The sequence below is a fragment of the Aythya ferina genome, assembly GCF_964211825.1.
Source record: "Aythya ferina genome assembly, chromosome: 18".
NCBI lineage: Eukaryota > Metazoa > Chordata > Aves > Anseriformes > Anatidae > Aythya > Aythya ferina.
The window spans coordinates 12,850,082-12,871,498 of record NC_140317.1 but is presented as its reverse complement, the minus strand read 5'-3'; the positions used below and the strand labels follow the sequence as shown (position 1 = coordinate 12,871,498).

General features: G+C 60.5%; 1 protein-coding gene across 1 annotated transcript in view; it reads right to left on the bottom strand.

Annotated features, from left to right (window-relative positions):
• DNAH17 (dynein axonemal heavy chain 17) overlaps positions 1-21,050 on the bottom strand; it is a gene marked incomplete at its 5' end in the record, with an annotated part of 35,192 nt that extends 14,142 nt beyond the window's left edge. Inside the window, 53 exons of the mRNA XM_084492594.1 lie at positions 294-485; positions 635-799; positions 927-1,088; positions 1,243-1,334; positions 1,616-1,763; positions 1,901-2,003; positions 2,528-2,693; positions 2,775-2,982; positions 3,672-3,845; positions 3,971-4,253; positions 4,378-4,526; positions 4,635-4,762; positions 5,038-5,170; positions 5,331-5,468; positions 5,627-5,854; positions 6,289-6,427; positions 6,760-6,917; positions 7,197-7,301; positions 7,691-7,847; positions 7,930-8,090; positions 8,625-8,756; positions 8,875-8,982; positions 9,366-9,491; positions 10,014-10,166; positions 10,401-10,527; positions 10,712-10,803; positions 10,883-11,230; positions 11,472-11,594; positions 11,764-12,012; positions 12,302-12,454; positions 12,660-12,746; positions 12,871-12,987; positions 13,060-13,282; positions 13,399-13,568; positions 13,665-13,907; positions 13,984-14,166; positions 14,364-14,507; positions 14,856-14,996; positions 15,079-15,182; positions 15,458-15,566; positions 15,875-16,021; positions 16,193-16,388; positions 16,501-16,769; positions 17,410-17,526; positions 17,758-17,925; positions 18,187-18,273; positions 18,344-18,499; positions 18,709-18,834; positions 18,993-19,078; positions 19,166-19,265; positions 19,337-19,529; positions 19,889-20,082; positions 20,706-21,050. Of these exons, the coding sequence (XP_084348720.1) occupies positions 294-485; positions 635-799; positions 927-1,088; positions 1,243-1,334; positions 1,616-1,763; positions 1,901-2,003; positions 2,528-2,693; positions 2,775-2,982; positions 3,672-3,845; positions 3,971-4,253; positions 4,378-4,526; positions 4,635-4,762; positions 5,038-5,170; positions 5,331-5,468; positions 5,627-5,854; positions 6,289-6,427; positions 6,760-6,917; positions 7,197-7,301; positions 7,691-7,847; positions 7,930-8,090; positions 8,625-8,756; positions 8,875-8,982; positions 9,366-9,491; positions 10,014-10,166; positions 10,401-10,527; positions 10,712-10,803; positions 10,883-11,230; positions 11,472-11,594; positions 11,764-12,012; positions 12,302-12,454; positions 12,660-12,746; positions 12,871-12,987; positions 13,060-13,282; positions 13,399-13,568; positions 13,665-13,907; positions 13,984-14,166; positions 14,364-14,507; positions 14,856-14,996; positions 15,079-15,182; positions 15,458-15,566; positions 15,875-16,021; positions 16,193-16,388; positions 16,501-16,769; positions 17,410-17,526; positions 17,758-17,925; positions 18,187-18,273; positions 18,344-18,499; positions 18,709-18,834; positions 18,993-19,078; positions 19,166-19,265; positions 19,337-19,529; positions 19,889-20,082; positions 20,706-21,050 (8,505 nt within the window). The remainder of the gene's footprint in view (positions 1-293; positions 486-634; positions 800-926; positions 1,089-1,242; positions 1,335-1,615; positions 1,764-1,900; positions 2,004-2,527; positions 2,694-2,774; positions 2,983-3,671; positions 3,846-3,970; positions 4,254-4,377; positions 4,527-4,634; positions 4,763-5,037; positions 5,171-5,330; positions 5,469-5,626; positions 5,855-6,288; positions 6,428-6,759; positions 6,918-7,196; positions 7,302-7,690; positions 7,848-7,929; positions 8,091-8,624; positions 8,757-8,874; positions 8,983-9,365; positions 9,492-10,013; positions 10,167-10,400; positions 10,528-10,711; positions 10,804-10,882; positions 11,231-11,471; positions 11,595-11,763; positions 12,013-12,301; positions 12,455-12,659; positions 12,747-12,870; positions 12,988-13,059; positions 13,283-13,398; positions 13,569-13,664; positions 13,908-13,983; positions 14,167-14,363; positions 14,508-14,855; positions 14,997-15,078; positions 15,183-15,457; positions 15,567-15,874; positions 16,022-16,192; positions 16,389-16,500; positions 16,770-17,409; positions 17,527-17,757; positions 17,926-18,186; positions 18,274-18,343; positions 18,500-18,708; positions 18,835-18,992; positions 19,079-19,165; positions 19,266-19,336; positions 19,530-19,888; positions 20,083-20,705) is intronic.
• Positions 21,051-21,417: the final 367 nt, after the last annotated feature.

Sequence of the window (21,417 nt, the reverse complement as noted above, 5' to 3'; positions counted from 1 at the left end):
CACCCCTTGGAGATGCAGGGGCTGTGTTCGGGAAGGTGCAGGGTGCCCCGATGCTGTGTGCTCAGATGGAGCTGCCCACAGTGCACCCGCCCTATGGATGGGGAATGCTGTGGGGAGCAGGTCCCGAGGGTGTTCAGCAGACACCTTTGTGCAGTGCAGACATGCACAGGGCAGAGCAGGGTGCCCGCGTGTGCCCACCTCAGACACAGGGCTCGCTGCAGGGCGTTTGCAACCTCTGTCCCTGCCAGCGGGCTGCACCGCCCAAGGAGGTGTGGGAGGAAAGCCACACTCACCTTAAGGTCTGGGATGCCGTATCCCTTCCTCAGCGTCATCTGAAACACATCTAGAGAGCTAATGTAAGCTGCTAGCCGCGAAAGGCTTTGCTTCCCGCTGCCTCCTACTCCCACCAGCAGAGCATTCCCTCGGGGAGACTCTAAGATCCGACTAATTCTGCAAATATGAGACACCGCGTCTTCAAAGAGCACCTAAAGAAAACACAGGTGAAGGATTAATATTCTGAATCACAGCACCAAATGCTGTGAACGCCCCTAATCGCACAGAGCTGACTGAGAGCAGTGTCACAGCGGTGCCCACACGCTGCCTCGGCGCAGGCGTCCCGCGGCAGGGCGCTCACCAAATTCATCACGGCGTTGACCTCGTTGTAGTTGTCTAAGGCATCTCCCAGCAGCTTGTTCAGCGACGGCCAGCTTGGCACCGGCAGGTACTTGGGCTCCCCGATGCCCTGGGCGAAGTGGCAGTAGATGTTGGGCTTGGTGAACACCAGCTCCTCGCTAAGGTCCTGGGAGAGGCAGGGGCAGTGCTGGGCACAAGGCACAGGGACGCCGCCTGCCCCCACGCAGCGCTCCTGGCACGGCCACGCGCTCCTGTTGGGCTGGGGCCCTCCCTTGTTTTCCGGCACAACTTACATCAAAGAATTTTTTACAGGTGTCGGTTAGCATTTTTCCAAAGGTTTTTTGATCCTTTTCGTCAATGAGCTTGTCTCCATAGACCCGCTCGGCTTCGTGGAGCCAGAGCCGCACCAGGTCAATGGGGCTCTTCAGGCATTCGGGGGTGGAGAACAGCAAGCCCTGGCAAACACACAAGTCCTCAAGGTTTATTTTGCTGCTACTCAGAGCTGAGTTAAGAAGTTGGCTTTGGGAAAAGGTCGGGGTACTTACAAGGACACACAGTTAAGGAAAGCGTGGACTAAGTGTGTTTTAAAGGGAACAGCCCCACCGGTACCTGGAATATGTTGGAGAGGTCCCGAAGGTTGAAGAGGTAGTGGAACTTGATGGCCGTGGGCAGGAAGGTGGAGGTGACCCGCTGGTGCAGGGCTGTGTGTGGGCAGGACACAGGGTGAGCAGGCGGGCAGCACCCCAGGACCATCGGGTGGCTGCACCTCGCTCCGTGCTACCCCCACCCCGTGATCCCCGAGACTTCAGCAGCACAACTCCTAGGACCCAGTGCTGCATTCGGAACGTAAACTGGAGACGGGGGGAGGCCAGGCTTTCACTGCAGGTGCTGCCCACGCTCTGCTGCCGGGACCCTGGCACAGGACACACGATGCAGGGGCTGCCGCGCGCTGCCCTCCCCACCCGAGGAGGCAGGGGCTCACCCAGTGCTGCCGCCACCAGCTGGGCCTGCAGCCTCTGCACCGCCACCGGCACCTTCTGCAGGGCCAGGTGCTGCGTGAGGATGGCGCTGTAAATGGTCAGCAGTGCTTCGTGGCCGGGGAAGCTCACGGCGAAGACGCAGAAGTGTCGCTGCAGCAGGAAGCAGAGACTCAGGTGGGAGCATTGCCCTGCAGGGGCCAACGGAGCCAGCCAGCACCGCGGGGCTCTCCAACCCCACCTGGGCTCCGGCCCCGGGCTGGGACCCCAGCACTGCGAGCCCTGCGTACCTGCAGCCTGGAGTCGATGGTAAAGGACCCCGCGGTGGGGTTCATGCAGGCCACGTACTGGCAGTTGTGGATGTCCTTCAGGGTCAGTTTGTTCCTGTCGTACCTGTGCCAGGGCCGTCAAGGTGATGTTTCCCCTGGGGCACATTCCTCCAGCCCCACCAGCCCCTCTGCACTCTGCTAGGGGTGCCCGCTTCCCCAGTGCTCGGTGAAGCCTGGCAGCACTCTTGGCAGTGCTCTGTGCCAAGACCTCCCCATGCCCCAAGGCCAGCCCTGGCCCCACACACACCCTGCAGCAGTTGGCACTTGTCACCCCCTCCTCGCTTCCCAGCAAACCCTACGTGCCACACGGGGGGTCCCAGCCAGGGGTTATTTGCTTTGGATGGGTCTGCGGGGTTTGGGATAGCTGCCAGTTTTCCTAATTCCTCTGCCAAAGCCTTCCCAGCAGCTGCTGAGCAGGGGCTGCGGGGCTCTGCTGGCTGTGTGACACCAGAGGCAGCGTGAGCAGGGACACGGCTGCAGATCCTCCACCAGGACGGGAGGGATCGGCCTGACGGCCATGCCACGGCACACGCCTCTGTGCCGAGCATCTCCGAGCTGCAGCGGCCGTGCCACCAGCCGGCCACCTACCAGTGCCCGTGGTCCATGTGCTGCCGGATGAGCGTGTGCGGTGCCACGGTGCCGTACTTGTCTACCTCGGGCATGTTCATGTCGTCGATGAAGTAGATGAGCCTCTTGGTCCCCGGCGGACCATAGTTCCTCCCCGATTTTTTCTCCAGGGGCTTCTCCAGGATGGCTGCAGAGGGAGGAGAGGGTTTGTGGTGGGGCAGTGCTGCAGGGTGCCCCCAGCACAGGGCTGGCTGTGGCCAGCTCTTACCCTGCAGCATGGCCGAGGTGGTGTAGAAGTTAAAGGGCACGGACTGCACGAGGTACTCGTCTGTGCTGAGCGCCTCCAGCTTGTCCCACATTAGCACCGATTTCCCTGTCCCTGCGTTCCCCACCAGCATCACCGGCCACTGCTTCTCCATCAGCATGTCCATGAAGTACCGAATGCGAATGGTCTCTGTCGTGTGCACCATGGAGGCCTGGGAAAAAGAAGCTCTTGGTCCTGCAGAGCTCACCCCTCTCTGCTGAGCTCTGAGCCTGCCTGCAGATCTTCCCTCCGACCCACTGTCCCGTTCTCCCGGCACTACCAGCTGCTCTAACCAAAGATTCCGTCCTGCCGTACTAATCTGGTCCCTCTCTACAGCAAAAGGTCTCAGGTGCTTGGTTACTGTAAAAACTTTCTGACCCAGAATAGGAGCTGTCGGAAAAACATGCCATCAAAACAAAACAACACAGCACAGCTGAAACCTGCCCATGTCCCTGCCCAGTTCGGCCGTAACATTTCCCTTTTCCCTGACATCTTTGATGCAACCATCCCTCCCTCATCACAGCATTTCAAAAGATATATGCAAATAATTTTTTAAAGTGCATTTTGCATTCAGGTAATATTTATAATTATTTCATGAAAATCTACAAAGCCACATGTTAGAGTGAAATTGAAGAAGCAGCGTTACAACTTGCAGCTCTACTGAGGTTTCCATGGAATAAAGCAAAGCGCAGCGAGCCCCGGGGTGTGCCTGATGCCGTCCTGCACAGCGCGCCACGGCAGGGGCAGCCCAGGTACCTGCGCTGCTGCAGACGCGTGCTCTGGCCCACGGTTGCTTGGGGGAAACACCACGGGGTAATAAACAAATCAAGGATGCAAATGCAGACAGTTTGTGGGAATTACCTGCAGAGGGACTTCAGGATCGAGTCTGAACGTTGGCACTTTTTCAGTCCATGGCATGAATTTCTTTGTTTCCGAATCAATGTAATAGTCAAAAATTGTCCCCTGAGAAGGAAACTTGATGGTTTTGAACTCGTTCACCCACCACTTGCTGAACTCCACACGGTAATCCACGAGCTGGAAGGAACCAAACAGAGAAAAGCTCCGAAAGTGGCCACCGCAGCTTCTTCCTTCCCGCAGGGACGTGGCCGCGGGAGGAAGCAGGCACGAGGCTCTCGCCGGTGGGCGCAGCGGGACCGTACCTGGTCCTGGAACATGGCCCCGCCGAAGGCCCAGGTGCAGGCGAAAACAAAGTAGAGCTCGTACAGCTCCCGGGGTGAATCCGGCGGGGTGTTCTGTGGCGTCAGGAGGCACTCCAGCAGGTACAGGATCATCTGTATCACCGTGATCTCGGGGATGGGGGTGATCTTCTTGAACCCAAACTTGAGCTTTTCGAGACACACGGGCAGGTACTTGTCGAACAGGATCGTCAGATTGGCCTTCTCGGACTGCACGGTCCTCTTCTCGATCCAGCTGGTCACAACGCTGTGAAAGGGATGGGCAAGGCTGCAGGCGAGTGCAGGGTCTGGTGCCCACCCGTCCCATCCCTGTCCTTGCCCCCATCCCCACCCCATCCCTGCCCTTGCCCCCATCCCATCCCCGTGCTCACGGGTTCCAGCCCAGGTCCGCGGGGTTGATGTAGAGGATTCCTGCCCGGGACACCGTGGCCGGCGTGGCGGTCCGCAGGTGGCTGATCTCAAAGAGCAGCCGCATGGTGGGGTTGAGGGGGATGCGCTCATTGCTGGCCAAGGTGAGAACCTGAGGGAAGTGGCCCATCATGAGGGGGGGGCAGCTCCAATTTTGGGGAGCAGGCATGAATGCAAGCTGACTTCACAAGCAAAGCTCCCCAGGTGCGATGGCACCAACCTTATTGTCATCCATGACTGTGTTCAGGGACTCGATCCACATGGGGTCGATATCTCCATCGAGGATGATCCACTTGGGCCCCTTATGCGTGATGTTGGCCAGGTCACGCATCGTTGAAGAGAACAGGCCTGCCCACAAAGAGACGTGTGGGTCATTGCAGTGTGCTTGCTGGGAGGGATGCGCTGCAGTGGTGCCTCCCCTGCGCACGCCACCCTCCCTCCTCTCCCCATTGCTCCAGCAAAGAGCCCCAAGGAGAGGCCTTCCTGCTGCTGTCACCGCTCACAGAGAAGTGTTCTCAGAGATGCATCCCAGAGGGTGTTTGCTTGTGCACCCACCGCTCACTTGCTGGCTGTACGAGCCAGGCGCCACCCTGGGACTGCCCGTGCCAGCCTTGGTGTCTCACCGTCCTTCCACTCGCGTGTAGCTGGATGAATAATCCCAAACAGCTCATCGCAGGTCACAGCTTTTGGGTCGAGGTCCACAGTGACTGGCTTCTGCTTCATGTTGCGGTAAGTCTTGTTGAGCGACCTCAGCACCTGCAGGAGAGGGGACTTGTGCAGCGGTGACGGCTGCTCCTGCAAGGATGTCTGCAACCCTGGACCTCCTTCTCCTCGCTGCTGTCTGCTGCAGCGTGCCCAGGCCTGGGCAGCCACAGTCGGGGCTGCTGCAGACCTCAGGGATGCGCGTGGCCACTACCTGGGACTTGCCGCAGCCGGCGTTGCCGATGACGAAGACGGAGTGCCTCACTTGCAGCAGCTCCTCCAGCTGCACCACCTTCAGCACGAAGCTCTCCTCCGCCTGCAGCTTCAGCTCCAGCACGGACTGCTTAATGATCTGGGGGGGAGAGCAGGCGCTGACCACGCGGAGCTGGATCAGCCCCAGCAAGACCCCAGGGAGCTGCCAGCGCCCAGCGGTGCCAGGGCCGGGCTCATGCCCCAGCCCCACGCACGCCTCCACCTCTCCCACCCTCCCGGCTGTGCCTGTGCCCAAACCTTCTCAAAGTTCAGATCCCTCTTCCTGGGGACGTCCAGAGCAGGGAACAGGTCTCCAATCAGCCCCATGAACACGGGCAGGTCATCCGTTACGATCTTGGGGATGTTGAAGTCTCGCAAAGCTCTCATCAGAACCTGGTCCTCAGCGCGGCCGGGGTCCCCCCTCTTCAAGGAGCCCGCTACCACCAGCACGGACTTGATAGCCCGCAGGCCCCAGTCGTAGTGGTCCTGCCGGGCGGGTGGCAAAATGTGAGGATTTCATTTTCATTTCGCCCCACGCCCAGGTCATCTACACGGTGCCCGTCCGGCTGCCCTGAAGTGAGCTTGTTTGCACGGCCAGCCCCAGTCAGCCGAGGAACAAATGGCAGTCTGTCACACATCCAGCTTGTAAATCACTTCTGCTGGGTTGCAGAACATCTGGATGCTCGTGCCTCAATGGGCTACGCTCTATTCTATTTTTGAACCTCTTGATTTCTTCCATAAGGCAGAAATATGCCATATGACACACTAGCGTGGAGTGGAACTCGTCCAGCCATAGACATGAACTTCACAGAGCACAAGCCAGCACATCACTGCCAGCTGAGAAACTTTTAAACTGTCTCTCAGGGTTGAAATTTGGATTAACTCTTTCACTTAAAGAACCATGGATATGGTTAAATTACCTGCTTAGACAGCAGCTCTTTGCAGAGTGTGTACAAAGTAATGAACTTTCTTGCTAGAAGCTTGGCGTCCATAAAACCTTCTGCAACCAGCATGATTTCGCAGATAAGCTCAAAGTCTGGGACAACCATGGCGCAGGGTCTGGAGGGGAGCAGCACAGGGTCAGCAGAGCTGTGCACGCAGCCACAAGCCCCCGCGCCTCCAAGGGCCTGGCTCTGTCCTCTCTGCACCCTGCTGCTTAGCTGACGGTGGCAATGAGCAGCCCCGAGCCTCCCCTGCGTGCTGAGCAGCCAAACCCCACAGCCTCTGACTGCCCCCAGCCACAGGGAGCCAAGGTCTCACACCAGGGCTCAGGACACACGGGTGTCCTCACTTGCTCTAGTAAAGGCTTTGTCCATATTATCGATGTGCTACAACACAGGCAAACGCTGTGGAGGTTGCTGGTTAACGGTGCCTCATCTGCCCGCAGGTACCTGAACAGAGCTTTTAAGTTCTCAGGCAGTTCTGTCCGCCCTGCGTAGCCAGGGTTCATCGTGATGAACAGTCCGACCGACGGGACCAGCGCTATCGTCTCTCCAAGAAAATTGAATGTTTTCTTTTTGGCACGAATCGCATCTTGAACGCATTTCACCTGGGCAGGCGAGCAGACGTGTTAGTGCGGACAGCCCCGCGGGTCCCTGCTGCCAGTGCTCGCTGGGGCTGGCTGCTCGTAACCGTGCCCAGTGACCCCGCGTCACCACGCTCCCCACCGCGACACGGCGCAGACAGTGGCTGCAAAGGGTCCCTCTGAAAGCCAGGTTTAATCTGAGGCAAGCTCGGTGCATGGGCTGGGAATTCAGACTAGAGAGTCCGATGGACTCATCCCATACTGGGAGGCACTGCAGTGTGGCTTTGTAAGGAGGGCACCTACCTGCACAGCAATCACCGACAGAACCTCCACCGCGATGCGATTGAATTCATCGAAACAGCCCCAGGCTCCGGTCTGAGCCAGCCCTTTGTAGATATTGCCACAGGACTGGAGATCAAAGCAAAGGAAAGAGGCTTCAGAGACACGGAGCCTCCCCAAGAAGACTTCAGCTTGGGGATTTGTTACGAAGCTCAATTGTTGGGAGCCGCTCGGCTCTTGTGCTTCGTGCTGCTCCCTCGGGAAATGGCTCGCAGCGTCACAGCTGCCCCCAGCTCCCCCGGGACAGCCCGGCAGCAGCTGCCTGGACCCACATCCCTCGCTGGCAGCTGAGCCGGGGGAGAGGAGACCAAGAGCCCAGCCTGGCTTCAGGCATCAGTGCGGGGCGCTGCAGCTGGAGGCGGGGGGCATGCTGCAGGGGTGCCTCCCGAAAGTCTCCCCTCGTCCTGGAGGACGGCTCTCACCTGCCTGGCACCACCGCCTGCTCCCCGCGGCCCTACCTTGTAGTCCATCTGCTCGGAGCAGTTGAAGACGTAGACCATCGTGCCCACCGCCCGGCCCAGGTCCTTGGTGGTCTCCGTTTTCCCGGTGCCCGCGGGGCCGGCGGGGGCCCCCCCCATGTAGAGGTGCAGGGACTGCGTCAGGGTGATGTAGCACCTGGGGCGAGGCCAGGCGGGCTCAGCGCTGCCGCTGCCCCCTGCGGAGCTGAGCCCACGGGGCGCGGGGAGCCGAGCCCTACCGGTCGGTCAGCGGGGTGATGACCAGCCGCGGGGTGTTCCCCAGGTACTCGTAGGAGTACTGCAGCTGCGCGTCGCAGATGTTGGCGTAGCAGTGCATCTTGCCCTCGTCCCAGCGGTGCCGCAGCTGGGACTGCCAGGTGAACGCCTGCGCGCTCTCCACCTGCGGGGCATCCACCACCTCCTGATGGGGAGCGTGAGCCCACAGCCCACCCGCCCCGGGGACCCGGGCTCTCTGCACCCCCCAGCGCTGCGGGAAGCAGGAGAGCTGCTCCTTGGCCTGCCTTCAGCACTCCCTTCCCCGAGGCAGTGTCTCAAACTGGGTCTCAGCACAGAACCACAGTGGCTTTGGGTAAGGAATGCCTGCAGTGACTCCACCGGGGCTCAGGGTCACTGCTCAGGGTCCCTGCCTGTGCCTGTGCCACCAGCAGGTCCCAGGCAGCAGCCGCGTGGCCGGGACCCTGCCACCCCCAGAGCTTCGTGCTCCTGGCACGGCTCAGACCCAGCCCAGTGTGAGCCCTGCTGTGCTGCCACCCCTGCTCCCAGGTACCCCAAACTCTGCACCTTTTTACCTTCTTTGTGCTTTCTCACACTTTGGATACTTTGAAAGTATCAGAAAATAAAAGAATAAGAAGAAAAACTTTGCTCAGAAGTGCCAAGAAAACAAGCAGTGAAAACACCATCGTGTAACTTCTACCTTCGCGACGATCATTTTGGCCACCACGTCCCTGGCGTGCACGTCTATGGTACAGATTGTCATGATCTTCATTCTGTCTCCTGCAGTCAGGTTTCCAATGAGTAGTGAAATCAGTGCATTCAGCTGAGTGATCTGAGGGAGGAAAGAAATGATAAGCAGAAAACGGCGTTGTACTTCCCTACCCGTCTGAGACACCTCAGCCTGCTGAGAGCCGGGAGGGGCTGCAGGACAAGGTCCCAGGGATGCAAACCTGCTTTTTGTTATAATCCTTAATTGCATTTTCATAGCCTTCCTCCAGCCTTGCAAAGGCAATGCCAACTTCTGTGGTCCACCAGATCTGGGTGCATGTCAGAGCAACCTGCAATAAATCACAGCGACAAAATGCAGCAATAAGGGGAAACAAGCCCTCCCCACCACGGCCTGGGACAGGCCTTGTCCTCGCTGCCCCGTGCTCCTCCTCTCAGACTTGGGCAGGTAACCAGATTTTCCTGTAAATTACTGCCTGTTCCCACTCTCGGCCAGAATTTTAAAGGAGCCAGGCTGCAGCAGCTCAGCACTGATGTGCAACATCTGGCTTCCCCTGCCCTGCAATCTGCTGCCTGTGCAGAAGCAGATTGTTGCTGTCCCGTTTTGGGGACCCGTGCCACAGGCAGTAGCAGCTCCGGTTCCTGCATTGCGCCCACCCCTGTGGCGGCTGCCCCGCGCCCCTCAGCTCGGCCCCGGCCCCACGCAGCTCCCCACCTGTGCCGGGTAGTCGAACACCCACTGCTCCCGCGGCTTCTCCTCGTAGGTCACCACGGCCTCGGGGATCAGGTGCCGCAGCGTGGAGCGCATGCTCGCCAGCACGCGGTTCAGCCACACCTCAACCTGGTGCAAGCAGCAAACTCTGAGCGAGCCCTCAGCAGCCCTTTTCTGTCCCGACTGCGTGCGGTTCCCACCGCCGGCTGCTATCACGGAGCTGCCCGGCCGTGGCTCCTCAGCAGCTGGCACTGCAAGTGGCCTCTTGCTCCAGACGGGGACGGGAGCCGCCGTCCTGTGCCCCAGCTGCTCCAAGAAGGGGCACGGGGACATCACAGACAAGGAGTGGTGCAGAGTGGGACCGTCCCCCATGGCCCTGGGGACCAAACACCAGGGGAACCCCCCTGGCTGAGGGCTGCAAGGCCAGCTTGTTTCCATGTTCTCTTACATTGCTGCAGCTGTTCTATACCTGTAACGTGGGTCCTATTTCTGTGTTGTTTGTTTGTTTGTTTGTTTGTTTTCATGGAAACCTTTATGAAAGCATTTTAAAACTGCTGCCAGTCTGCTACGGCACAAGCAGAAGGTTTGTCTCGGTCCTGAGCCTGCACAACTCCACCCCCCAGGCAGAGACCTGCCGGAGACCTCGCTGACCTGGCCAGATAAGTCGCACTCCTGGTCCAGAGGCACGTACTCCTCTTCCTTGCTGAACATCCCCAGGGCAGCCTTCAGGGGCTTCTTGTCAGGGCTCATCTTGAACTTCAGTTTAGCAAGACTGTCAAACAGCTTCGACAGGTGACGGGACACCTACAGACAGAGGCACGACAGCAGAGTCATGAAAAAGGACTCGGCTGTACCTGACCAGTGCAGAGAGCTATTTTACAGCTTTGGTTCACTCCTGTACTGCCCAGGGTGCTGCAGCCCTGAGAAGCGGCATACCAGGGATGCTGTTTTGTCTTTTAGAGTATTTTAAAACTGCTGCAAGAAGTCAGCACGTCAGAGGTGCCGGACTTGTCTCCAGGCTTTGCATTCAACCCGTACCTCAACGGGCTCGTTTCCGTTAGACAAAATGTCAAGCAGGTCTGCAGAGGAAACGAAGTAGAATCTAGGGAAGGCCAGGCGCTTTGTCTCGAGGTACTCAGCCAAAGCCTTCTCACAGATGGCCAGTCTAACAGGAAACCAGGAAGAGAAAAAAATACAGTTAAAAATGTACTGTTTTATAATCTCTGCAAAGTTATTGTTATGTTGAAGTTGACGTCACTGACTGCTGGAGAAATTAAACGCCTCTTTGGGCTTAGACTGGTCGGTGGAGGCTTCTCCACGATGCTTCATCAGGGTGACTCAAACCCCACCTTTTCTGCAGTGCTTCTAGCTTGTTGTAGAGCCCAGGTTTGTTGGTAGCTTCAATCACGTTGGGAGTTTTTACCGCATCGGCCATTAATTCCTGTGAGACAAAAAAGGATTCAGTCATACCTGAACCAGTGACAAGCTCACGGGGGCGCAGGAAGGGCTGGGATCCTCACTTTGAAATCCTGATCGATAGAATCGAACTGCTTGGAGTCCTCTGGCAGCTGGCTGCGGATGTCTTCAGAGCCAATGAAGATGCTCTCCAGGTGACACCACGTCCGCTGCACCTCGAACCAGATGCTGATAACGGAGTCGGTGGTCGACAGCTTCTGCTGCCAGCCCGACACCTCCTGAAGGAAGAAGGCGAGGTACTTGGACGTCATCAGGTTCTGCAGCTGCACTTGGTTGTCCTCCAGCGTCTCGATGAGCGTCTCGTCTGACTTGAGAAGCATGACGCCGGTCCTGGGGTGGGGCTCGTGTTCGAACTGCATCGTGGCCCAGGTGGTGTTCAGGGTGCTCAGCACCTTTAGAGCAAGTGTGAGAATGAGCCGAGCTCCGCGCACCGAGGGCAAACCCTGGCAGGGGCCCCGCGGGAAGGCAGGGCAGCCACACAAAAACCTCCTCCAGAGCACGAGCTGCCGGGGCCACGCTGTGCGTGGGCTCCAGCCCTTGGCAGCAGGAGCACAAGTGCCCCCAGCTGCAGAGCCGCGCTCGAGCACGGGGCTCTCAGCAAACTGGGAACGAACTGAGCCGTGATTACCGTACCTTTTCCATCCCTGATTCTTTCACAGCTTTGTCCACGATGCCACGAACCTCATCCTCGAACTTGTGCAGGTTCAGCTGCAGCAGATCCGCGAGGGTTGTGTCCTCAGACATGGTGAAGTTCACCTGCAGCAGAACTGGCACCGTTGGGCACCGACACCCCCCTGCAGGCTCCCCAGAGCAGCTCCTTAACAAACGTTTAAAAAGCCTGCACAAACATTTGTGCACAGCCACCCCTGATGCAGCCTGCATGCTTCTCCTGGGGGTGCAGAGCTGGGGACCCCCTGGGGCACACCTTGGTCGCCTGCATCAGCTCGTGCCAGTGCCGGTCCCTGATGGCCGGGTTCTGCAGCTCGTTCACGGCGCGCAGGGATGTGATCATGTTCTTCATGCTGCTGTCCAGCCCTGTGAACGCGTCCCAGCTTCTCATCTCCTTATCCAGGCTCCGAATGTCTTTAGAGAACTTCTTGCAGTCAATATCCATCTGCTCAACGTTGATATCCTTCCACTTGGTGGTCTTCCAGTCATCAATGCTGGTGTTAACCTGAGGTTGGGAACACCCCGTTACAGGACACGTGCTCAGCAGGAGCAGCCCTGCCCGGGGCAAAGAGCCGTGCTGCCAGCACCAGCACACCCCCTGTACAAGCAGAAATGCACTGGCTGAAAAACTGCCCTGTGCCCACCCCACCCCTCCAGTGCTCCCCGGAGTGCGAGGCCGTCGGTGGCTGCAGGGCGGCTCAGCCCTGCAATGGGACCAGCCTGGCACGCACACGGAGCTTGCTTTGCCCGTCCCCGTGCCCCTGCTCCTCCAGCTCGCAGACAGCAGCACGTACCAGGACGATCATGTCCCAGAGCTGCTTCAGCAAGCGCACTTCCCTGTGGCAAGCTTTGAGCTGTTTGTACTCCGGCACTGCCACTTCAAACAGCCCGGCTGACTTGGACAGGGCAGCCAGCTCGCTCTCCATGGCGGCGATGCTTTTCTGTTGCTAGTGGAGAGGAAGAAAAGGGCTCAGCCGGAGGCCGCGTGTCCTGCCCTGGGGACGTGTGTCCTTCCTGGGGGCAGCACCATCCTGCGGCACTCGCTGCGGTGCGGCGGGGACAGAACCTGCTGCAGGGCTGAGCAGCGTGGCACGGGCAGGCATCACCCTCCAAAGGGCCCAGCCCCTGCCCCGACATCCTCGCCTTCCCTACCTTGTTCAGGGATTTGTAGGGGTCTGGATCAGTGTACAAAAAGGGGGCTTTTTCCCGGAACTTCTCCCTGAAGGCCTGCTGCTGGACCTGTGGGGGACACAGCGTCTTGGGGGAGCTGGAGCCGTGGGGCTGGTGGCCCAGGGAGAGAACAGGGGTGTTCCCGAGCAGCTGCAGGCTCACCCCCACCCCTTTCCCAGACCCGTGTGGGCACCTCGAATTGCTGGCATTTCCTGCGGATGATGTTGACCTCGTTTGTCTGCAGGGGTGCCACGTTCTGCTTCACGCGGAAGGAGAGCTTCTTGGTGTTGTCCCAGTGCTCAGGGAGCTCCTGCAGCGAACGCCGTGTCACAGCCCGGCCCCGGGGAGCCCCTGCCCAGCCCTGACACCTCGAGCAACTCACCTGGAGCTGCAGGTGGATCTCCTCGGGCATCTCCTCTCCGTAGGTGCTGAGCAGCGCAATCGTCTCCTTCAGGGGCTCGAACATGCCGTCGGTGGTGGCCTGCCTGTCTTTTACCCTCATCAAGTGCCCCATCACCTCCACCAGCCCATCGTAGTCTCCCTCTTCCACAGGCTTAGTCAAGCCAGCAGTGGCTTCTTTGATGAAGCCTTCGAGCTCCTGCAGGCTGTGCAGAAGGCAGGGGAGCTTGGCGGGGCTCGCTCTGCAGCACACATCCCTGCTAACTCCATCCCTGCGGGGCCAGCCCTGCCCCTGGGTGCTCAGGAGCACCCCGTGCCCTACCTGGTTGTGACGAGGTTGGTGAGGTACTGCTTGAGCACCCGCTCACGTCTCCTGATGGCGCTCAGCAGCGCCTGCTTGAAGGGGCGGCAGTCGCTCTGCAGCCACCCCCCGAACACGCAGGTGTTGGCGAACCCCGACACCTCCTCGCACAGCGCCTCATATGAGTCAATCTGGGGATGAGAGATGGTTGCAGCCCATGGCTGGTGGTCCCCGGGCACCCAGAACCTCCATGGGCACTGCGAGCCCCCTGGAGAACCCCCCGGTACCTCCTGCTTGAAGAGCTGCAGGGGCGGGGGCCCGCGGGGAGGGGGCTCCTCTGGCTCCCCAGGGCTGGGGGCACGGCGAGAGGTGAGGAAGCGCTGCAGGAACTCCTCGGGGTCCTCCAGCCACAGCTGGGCGTGCTCCTCAAAGCTGGCACTGTACTCCTCGCCTTCCTTCATGGCGTTGACCACCAGCGACACCACCTCCTCCCGCATCCTGCTGAGCTCCCCATGCTCCTCCAGCTCAGTCTGCAGGGACGGGCAGAGCTCCTGGGGACCGGCCGGGGGACACCGCAGCATCCTTGCTCACCTGCCAGGTACCCACCTTGTAGCTCAGTTTCCCCTCCAGCAGGAGGGGCATGCACTCTGCGGCTCCGTAGATGTCGCTGAGAAGGTTTTCCACCAGCTCCAAGAAGCTGTTGTCATCTAATATCTCCAGGGACGGACGGTACCCCACTCTGCTGTCACACAGATCCATGTGCACCTCGAACAACGGGGCCACGTTGTCCTGAAAGAGGTCAGCACCCTGCGTGGCCGCTGTCCCCGTTCCCATCCCACCCCTGGCCCCAGGATTTCCCCCAGGGAGCCCTGAGGTGGGCGCGTTTACCACCAAACAGAACACCCCAGAAAGGAAAGGCACGCAGGGGTGCATCCCGAGCACACGCAGAGCACGGGTGTGGAGCAGCAGGGCAAACCTGGACGTACATCAGGGACCATGTTGGTGAGCAGCAGCTCTAGGGATCTGTAAGTAAGTCTGTTGAATCCATCCAACACTATTTTGTGTATATATTCTACGTAGTTCTGCCATATCTGCGATGATGTATCGGCCTTAAACAGGTCTGCATTCTCCTGCAAGCCAAGGAAAACCAACCTAATGTTTGCTGATAAATTCCCAGCAAATGTACCGGTTCCCAACACCCTGGAAGTGAGCCCTCTCTCGGGACCGATGACAGCTTTGTCTCGTGAGGCTGCTCTTCAGATCCTTCTCTCCACTATACAACACCAGAAGCTGTGGCCGAAGCCCTTCCCGTGAGGAGGCAGCGAATTTCTGCATGCAGTATTTCACGGTCTCTCCAGGAGTTTTGACTCAGCAGAGACCAGAGGGTTGCACCCAAATTTGCGCCCAACTCTCAGTCACAAAACGTGGGAAGACGCCGGCGTCAGGGTGCGCAGCGCTCCACGCGGGATGTGCCTCACCTTCACCACGGCCTCGATCCTGTCGCCTGCTGCCCGAATGGCAGCGTAGCACTTGCTCACGTTGTTTGCCCTCCCGTCCAGGTCCAGGAGCGCCGTCTCCTTGTTGTCTTTCCTTTCAAACATGGGGGTGGCTGAGCACTCCTGCAAGGGAAGGAAGACGGTGTGACTTCTCAGAAGCTCACCAGGAAAGGCGTTTGTAAAGCAACCAGCAAAATCCTGCTACCTCCATCAGCTGCCTGACGTTTTCCACGTTTAACTTTGTTCTCTGGATTCGGCTGTCTAAGGCATACAAGATATCTCTCATCTCCTGAATGTATTCCATGACACCTGGGAGGAAAGCGCAGCTGGCGGTGTGGGGATGATGCTGGCACCGCCTGGTCAGCGAGCCTATGGGGGCACTTTCCCACAGCGGGGACACGCTGCCTGCCCCCCACCTGCCCTTGCCCGGGGGCTGGGAACCTGCATTTCAGGTGCAAAGGTGGTGAAAGGCCCTGCTGGGACCCGGTGCGAGGCAGGATGGTGCTGTCCCCTGGGGTGCACGGCTCCCATCTGCAGGAACCCCCGGATGCACAGGCAGGGTCCTGCCCTGGGGGGCTTTGTACCTTCGTGGTGCCAAAACAGGGTTTGCTCCGCAGTGCTCAGACGCCTGTCGATGTCCTCCAGCTCCTCTGTCACCAGCGGGATCTCCACCGGCAGCACTGTCAGCTTCACCTGGGGATCAGAGGCAGCTGCAGGAGGGAGCTGCGGGCAGGAGGGAACCTGCTCTGCCCTTTGGGACGCGCTCCTCGGGTCAGGCTGGGGGTCCCTGGCCACCAACACAGGGCTGGCAGGCGCCAGTGCCTGGGGTCAGCCACCCCGACATGCCGGTGCCGTGCTGGGGTTCCCCGACCACCCTGGGCCCTTGGGACCCATCTCATCAGAGCCCCCTTTGCTGTGAGGCTCTGCCAGGCTCTCAGCGAGGCTCAGGGCATGGGACAGCAGCAAAACCACAGCAGGTTGCCTCCCGTGTTGCAACTTGCCTTATTGTACCAGCCAGTGATGAGATCCAGATTATCCACAAACTTTTGGAAAGTCTTATTCTGAGCGAAGAGGCTCTCGGCACTGCCTGGAATATCCTTCTGCTTCTGGAAGTTCAGGTACTTCACCTCCCGCAGGATGGCGGCGAGCTGCAAGACACCACGGTGGAGACAGTGCTCGTAAGGAAAACCCAAAATGTTTCCCAACAGCCCTGCGAAAAAGTCGGGTGTGAATTCAGGCGAGCTGATGCTGGCGTTACCACGGCACGCAGCGGAGGACTGTGAGGGCTCCGCGGGCAGGGGCTGTGCGCCAGCACCCACCTTCCTGCTGAAGTTCACGCTGATGAGGGAGCTGGAGGGGTCCCTGAGGATCAGGGGCTGCTCCAGGTTGAAGCGGCAGCCCTCGTCCACGCCGCTCATCCACTGCCCGTAGGTCTCCTCCCGGTAGCCCTGCAGCAGCGCGATCATTTCCTCGAACTTCCTGGACACCAGCTCGGCTTCGGCACTGCTCAAGGCGCTGTGGGGGCACCACAAAGCACCGGCTGCCGCAGCAGGCTGCAGGAGGGGCACCGGGCTGCGCCCTGCCCGGCCCCGCACAGAGCCCGTGGAGCGGTGTGAGCCTCACGCACGGGTGGTCGATGGCGAAGAGCTGCCGGTGCGGCCCCTCCAGCCTCTGCTGCAGCTCCAGGGACCACTGCAGCTGCCCGGCCACCGGCGGCATGTTGGTGTGCGCGGGGAGGGCGCCGCCGCCGGCCCGTGCCAGGGCGGTCTGGGTGTCGTACAGCACCTTCACGGCGTCCAGCTCGGCGCTGAACGCGGCCAGCAGGGATGAATAGTAGGGGGAAACCTCGGCCTTTATCAGGGGCCGGTCCAGCAGGGAGGAGAACATGTGCACCAGCTGGAAAGGGAAGAGATGTGCTCGCTTCTGGGCCAGCCCGTGCCGCTGGTGCAGGCGATGAGGTGGAAGGATTTAAACTTCAGGGGGAATTCCAGGGAAATTTGCCAGTTTCGGGGAACTGGTGAATTTCTCCTTTTCTCCCAGAAGCCATTTTGTGCAGGGGATCTTCCAGTGTGGAGGTGAATACAGCATCACTGAGAAGCTCCAAAATGTGGATTTTTCTTTTTAAATGGAAGAAAACATCACCCACAGCGTTTCCATTGAATAAATTGTTTGGACTTTAACAATCGAACCCGTAACCTTTATGAATTAAAACCATTTGGGTTTTATGTCAATTGTTTTTGCTCCTGACAGAGAACTATTTCACGGGCCAGCTTTCAGCCCACGCCAGCACCCACCCCCCCAGGCTGCCTCTCCCCGGACCCCAGCTTTGTTCCCTTGTTTGAGCCTGACACCGTCCCTGAAACGCTGCTCAGGGCAGGAGCTCGTGCTGGGGCACTCAGCCTCTCCCACAGCTTTTGCCCACCGCTCGTGGGTTTAATCTCTGCCCCGTTCACCTCTTCCAGCTCATTCATACAGAGCCACCCCCCCAGCCTGGTGGCGGATCCCTCCCACCGAGCTGGCCGCGCGGCGCAGGTACCTTCACTGCTGAGGCCAGGCTGTTGCAGTCATCAAACCCCTGGCAGAGGATGGTGGCCAGCCGCCTGTCCAAGTCCTGGATCTTGCTCTGGAACTCTGCAAAATCCTTGTCCAATTGCTGTCAGAAAGAGCACAGCGCTCAGGGGGGCGCAGCCTCCAGCCCTCATTCCCCAGCCCCTACAGGAGGATTTGTTTAATCTGATCGGCCAACAGAACCCACGACTGTCCCCAAAGCAAGCACGTGGGTTGCCGTGCTGACAATTTTGCATGCAGGTCTTCCAGAATGTTCCGTCAAGAGATTTTTTTTTCATTTAGCAAACCCATACGTTCTGTACCAGCATTCACTCACCTCTTCTGCAGGATCTAAGGGATCATACTTGCAGTCGGCAAATCCCTTCACGAGTTCAGAGACCTCTTCGTAGATCTGAAACACTTGGCTCCCAAGGATGTTCCCTCTCGCTCCACCCATCTCTGCTTTCTCCAGCTTCAGGAACTCGATGGATATCTCGTACAGCTCCTGGTGAGCAGCAACAGCCTCCACATCTGGCTCGGCTGGGTGCCCAGCCCCGGCTCCCCACTCCCTGGCACTGCCGGTGCCCAAGCTGCGGCACCGGGGCCAGGCTGTGCCACATGAGCCAATGTTCCCAAAAGCATCCACCCCAGGACCAGCCCAGCCGTGGGCACCCCCGTGCTGCTGGGTGCCTCTGGCAGTCAGGGCTGTGTTTGCCCCCCGTCTGTCCTGGTGCCCCCAGCCCCATGCCCTGTGCTGTGCTGTCACCTCGATGGTCTTCAGCCTGTGCAGGAAGGCGTCCATTCTCCTGAAGACGAGGGAGGGGGGGAACTCCCAGAGCCGGGGCTCCTTGTCCTGGGGACGGACGGGGCTGTCGGCACAGCGGAGCTGGCCCAGGGAGACCCGCACCCAGCCCAGCACCTACTGTGAACAAGGTGGGCAGCAGGTCAGAGCAGCAGCTGCTGTAGGACTGGAAGAGCTTCTCGATGGTGGAAATGCTCAGTTTGATCCCTCCCAAGGTCTCTTCAAGCTCTCCTTGCAGCCCCTTCATCACTTCCTCAGGGCTCAGGAAGTTTCGGGTCTAGAAAAGACAAAAGCTGCTGTGGGGCAGGGGGGCCCCTCGTGCCCCTTGGCCGCCCCAGCTCCCCGCAGCCCCCGCCTGCCCCAAGCCCCCCAGCCCGGTGGGGGTGTTATGGGGGCCTCCCGCTGCCCTGGCTGGGTTTCCCCCCCTGACCCACGCCACCTCCCCTGGCTCAGGGGTGGCTCGGCACCGCGCAGCCCCGGCAGTACCATCTCAATGAGGAGGTTGCAGATCTCCTGCAGAATGACGATGACCCGGGAGGGAGTGTTGTAGTGCTCCGAGTGCACCCAGGTGAGGCAGACGGTGTACAGAACCCTGTCGATGTAGGACTGAAGCTGCCGGAGCAGGGTCCCCGTTAGCGTGCAGGCCTTGAGCTGACAATGGGCTGGCAGAACCAGGCTGCGTCCCTGCCCGCACCCGCGCACAGCCTCCGGGGCTCTGCCCGCAGTGCGAGGGCAGGGAGGGCCCGGTAATCCCAGCAGGTGTAACCCACCTGGGCGTACTCCGCTTGCTCCATCTCTTCCAGCAGGGTCTGCAGTGGCTGCAGGTAGAGGCTGATGTTGTTGGCTTCCTGCAAGCCTGGCGCAGGTGAGAAACGGCGTGGGCGGCCGGGAAACCTCGCTGGCGAGGCAAGGAGCAGGAGCCCGTGGCTGCCCGGAGCCCTACCTGCACTGACGTCCCGGAACATGGCCTGCAGCGCCGGCCAGTAGCAGCTGTCGGCCTTCTCCAGGATCTCGGCCAGGGCGCTCACCCGAGGCGAGAGGAGCTGCGGGAGAGGCACCGCGGTGGGCTCGGCTGCGGGGGCGCGGTGCCGGCCGCCCCTGGGCGAGGCATTACCTGCTCGTTGATGCACTGCAGGTTGCTCGTCCTGGTGCGCCAGAAGTCAAACTCTGTCCTGGGCAAGGGGTGCAGCCCCTCCAGCAGCAGCTGCGCCGAGTCCTTGCTCAGGATGTCCCTGATCTGGTGGGACCAGTCGATGACGATGGTCTCGATGGAGTGCAGCACAGACCCGTCCACCGGCCCCGCCAGGCTGGAAGGCAGCCGGGTTAGGGAGCAGCACCACGACCCGCCCCGATCCATCCAGGGAGCCCCAAACCCCCCCGGGAGCCCCACGTGCCCCTCCACAGCCACCTCCACCCGGCACGGGCTGCTCAGAGCTGCTGTGCTGCTGAGGAGCTGCTGCACCCAGGGACCTGGGGTAAAACCCCCAGATTTCTCCCGTTAACCTGAACCAAGGTCAGCCTTTGGTGCAGCTCAGCACAGGCAGCCCAAGGCTGGTGCCGGGACGCGGGAGCAGAGCCAACACATGGCCACGGGCTGTGCAGGGAAGGAGCCGGCATCCCAGCTCCCGCAGCAGCTCCCAGGGGGACTGGTGCTGGCGGCACCCACCAGTCCAGGATGGTGCTGGAGCCGTCCCGGCTGTCCAGGTGCTCCGGCAGCGGCAGCAGCGGCTTCCCCTGGATCTTGCCACCCATCACGAACATCTCGTTCTTCAGCCTGCGGGCTTGTCGCACTACGTCCTCCACCACCACCCTGGGCCAGCCCAACACATTCTCCTTGCTCAGGAGCAGAGAGGACAAGACCTGGAGGGCAGGAGCAGGGCTGGGCACGCCGGCTCTCCATGCCAGCAGCCGCTTGTGCCGTGTCCCTTCGAGCCGCCAGCCCCAGCAGCCTTGGCAGCAGCAGCAGCTGCGTTCCTCACGAGCCTGGCTCTGGGACCGGTGCTTCCAGGCTCTGCTCACCCTGCGTGGGGCTTCTCGTGGTTTGGGAGCTCTTGGTGGGCTGCAGCAAGTGCACGTGGGGGGAACGGGCTGGTGCACAGCCAAAAGGCACCGACATTTGGGAAGGGGAGCCCTGTAGCTCCCAGTGTCCCCAGTGGGCAGTTCTCTAAGCAGGACTATTCACAGCACGTCTGAGAGGAATCCGCTCTGACATTCCCCAGTGATGGGGTGTAGTGGAGGGGGAATTACGGCGTTTCTACAAGCACACAGGGGAAGGGATCCGGCTGTGCCGGGAGAACACCAGCCCTGTGACCGGCACCGGCGAGGCTCGGGCGGCCCCATGGGTGGCAAGGTCAGGGTGAGCACTGGGGAAAATCTGTCGGCAAATTTCCTTCGGCTGCTTTTCGAGCCCCCCCTCGAGTGCTGGCTATGGCAGCCCCACGGCACGGGAGCCCGGGTGGCCGGGGCCCATGGGGACGACCCACCTCCTCCACCACGACGATGAGCTGCTCCACCGGCCAGGGGCTGATGTCTCCCACCAGCAGCGCAGCCTGGCAGTTCTCCCGGGTGATGTTCTCCTTCTTCCTCTTCACAAAGTAGATGCCCTTGCCCTTGAGGGTGGGCAGGAAGCCGGTGGAGGGCTGGAGCTGCCCGGCGGGGTTGAGCGACAGCAGCAGCTCCAGCGTGTCCGGCTGCCTGAAGAACTCGTCCAGCACGGCCCTGGCATCCTCGCTGCCCTCAAACTTGTTCCACTTGTCCGGCCGCAGCCGCAGCAGCAGCGTGGCGAAGCTCTCCAGGAAGCCGTGCCGCTCATCCGGGGCCGCCGACATCCCGCGGGCACCGGGCTCGGCCGCGGAGCCCCAGCGCCTGCTGGGGGGGGTCAGAGCCCGGCTTAGCGGGGGCTGCACCAAGCCCCCCTCCCCTGCCTGCCCTCAGCCTCCTCTTGCTGCACGCTGCAGCCCTGCAGGGGGCTGCCAGGCCCAGCTCCGTTGCCCCCCAACCTTCCCCATCCCTGCCCGGCCCCACCGCCCCCTGGCTCCGCAGCCCCCCCAGCCTGCCCCATCCCTGCCCCACAGCCCCCAGCCTGCCCCATCCCTGCCCAGCCCTATTGCTCCCCCCCCGTCGCACCCCCAGCCCCTCAGCAGCCTCCGACCACCTTCCGCAGCCCAACTGGTCCCAGCACCGGCCCCAACTGGT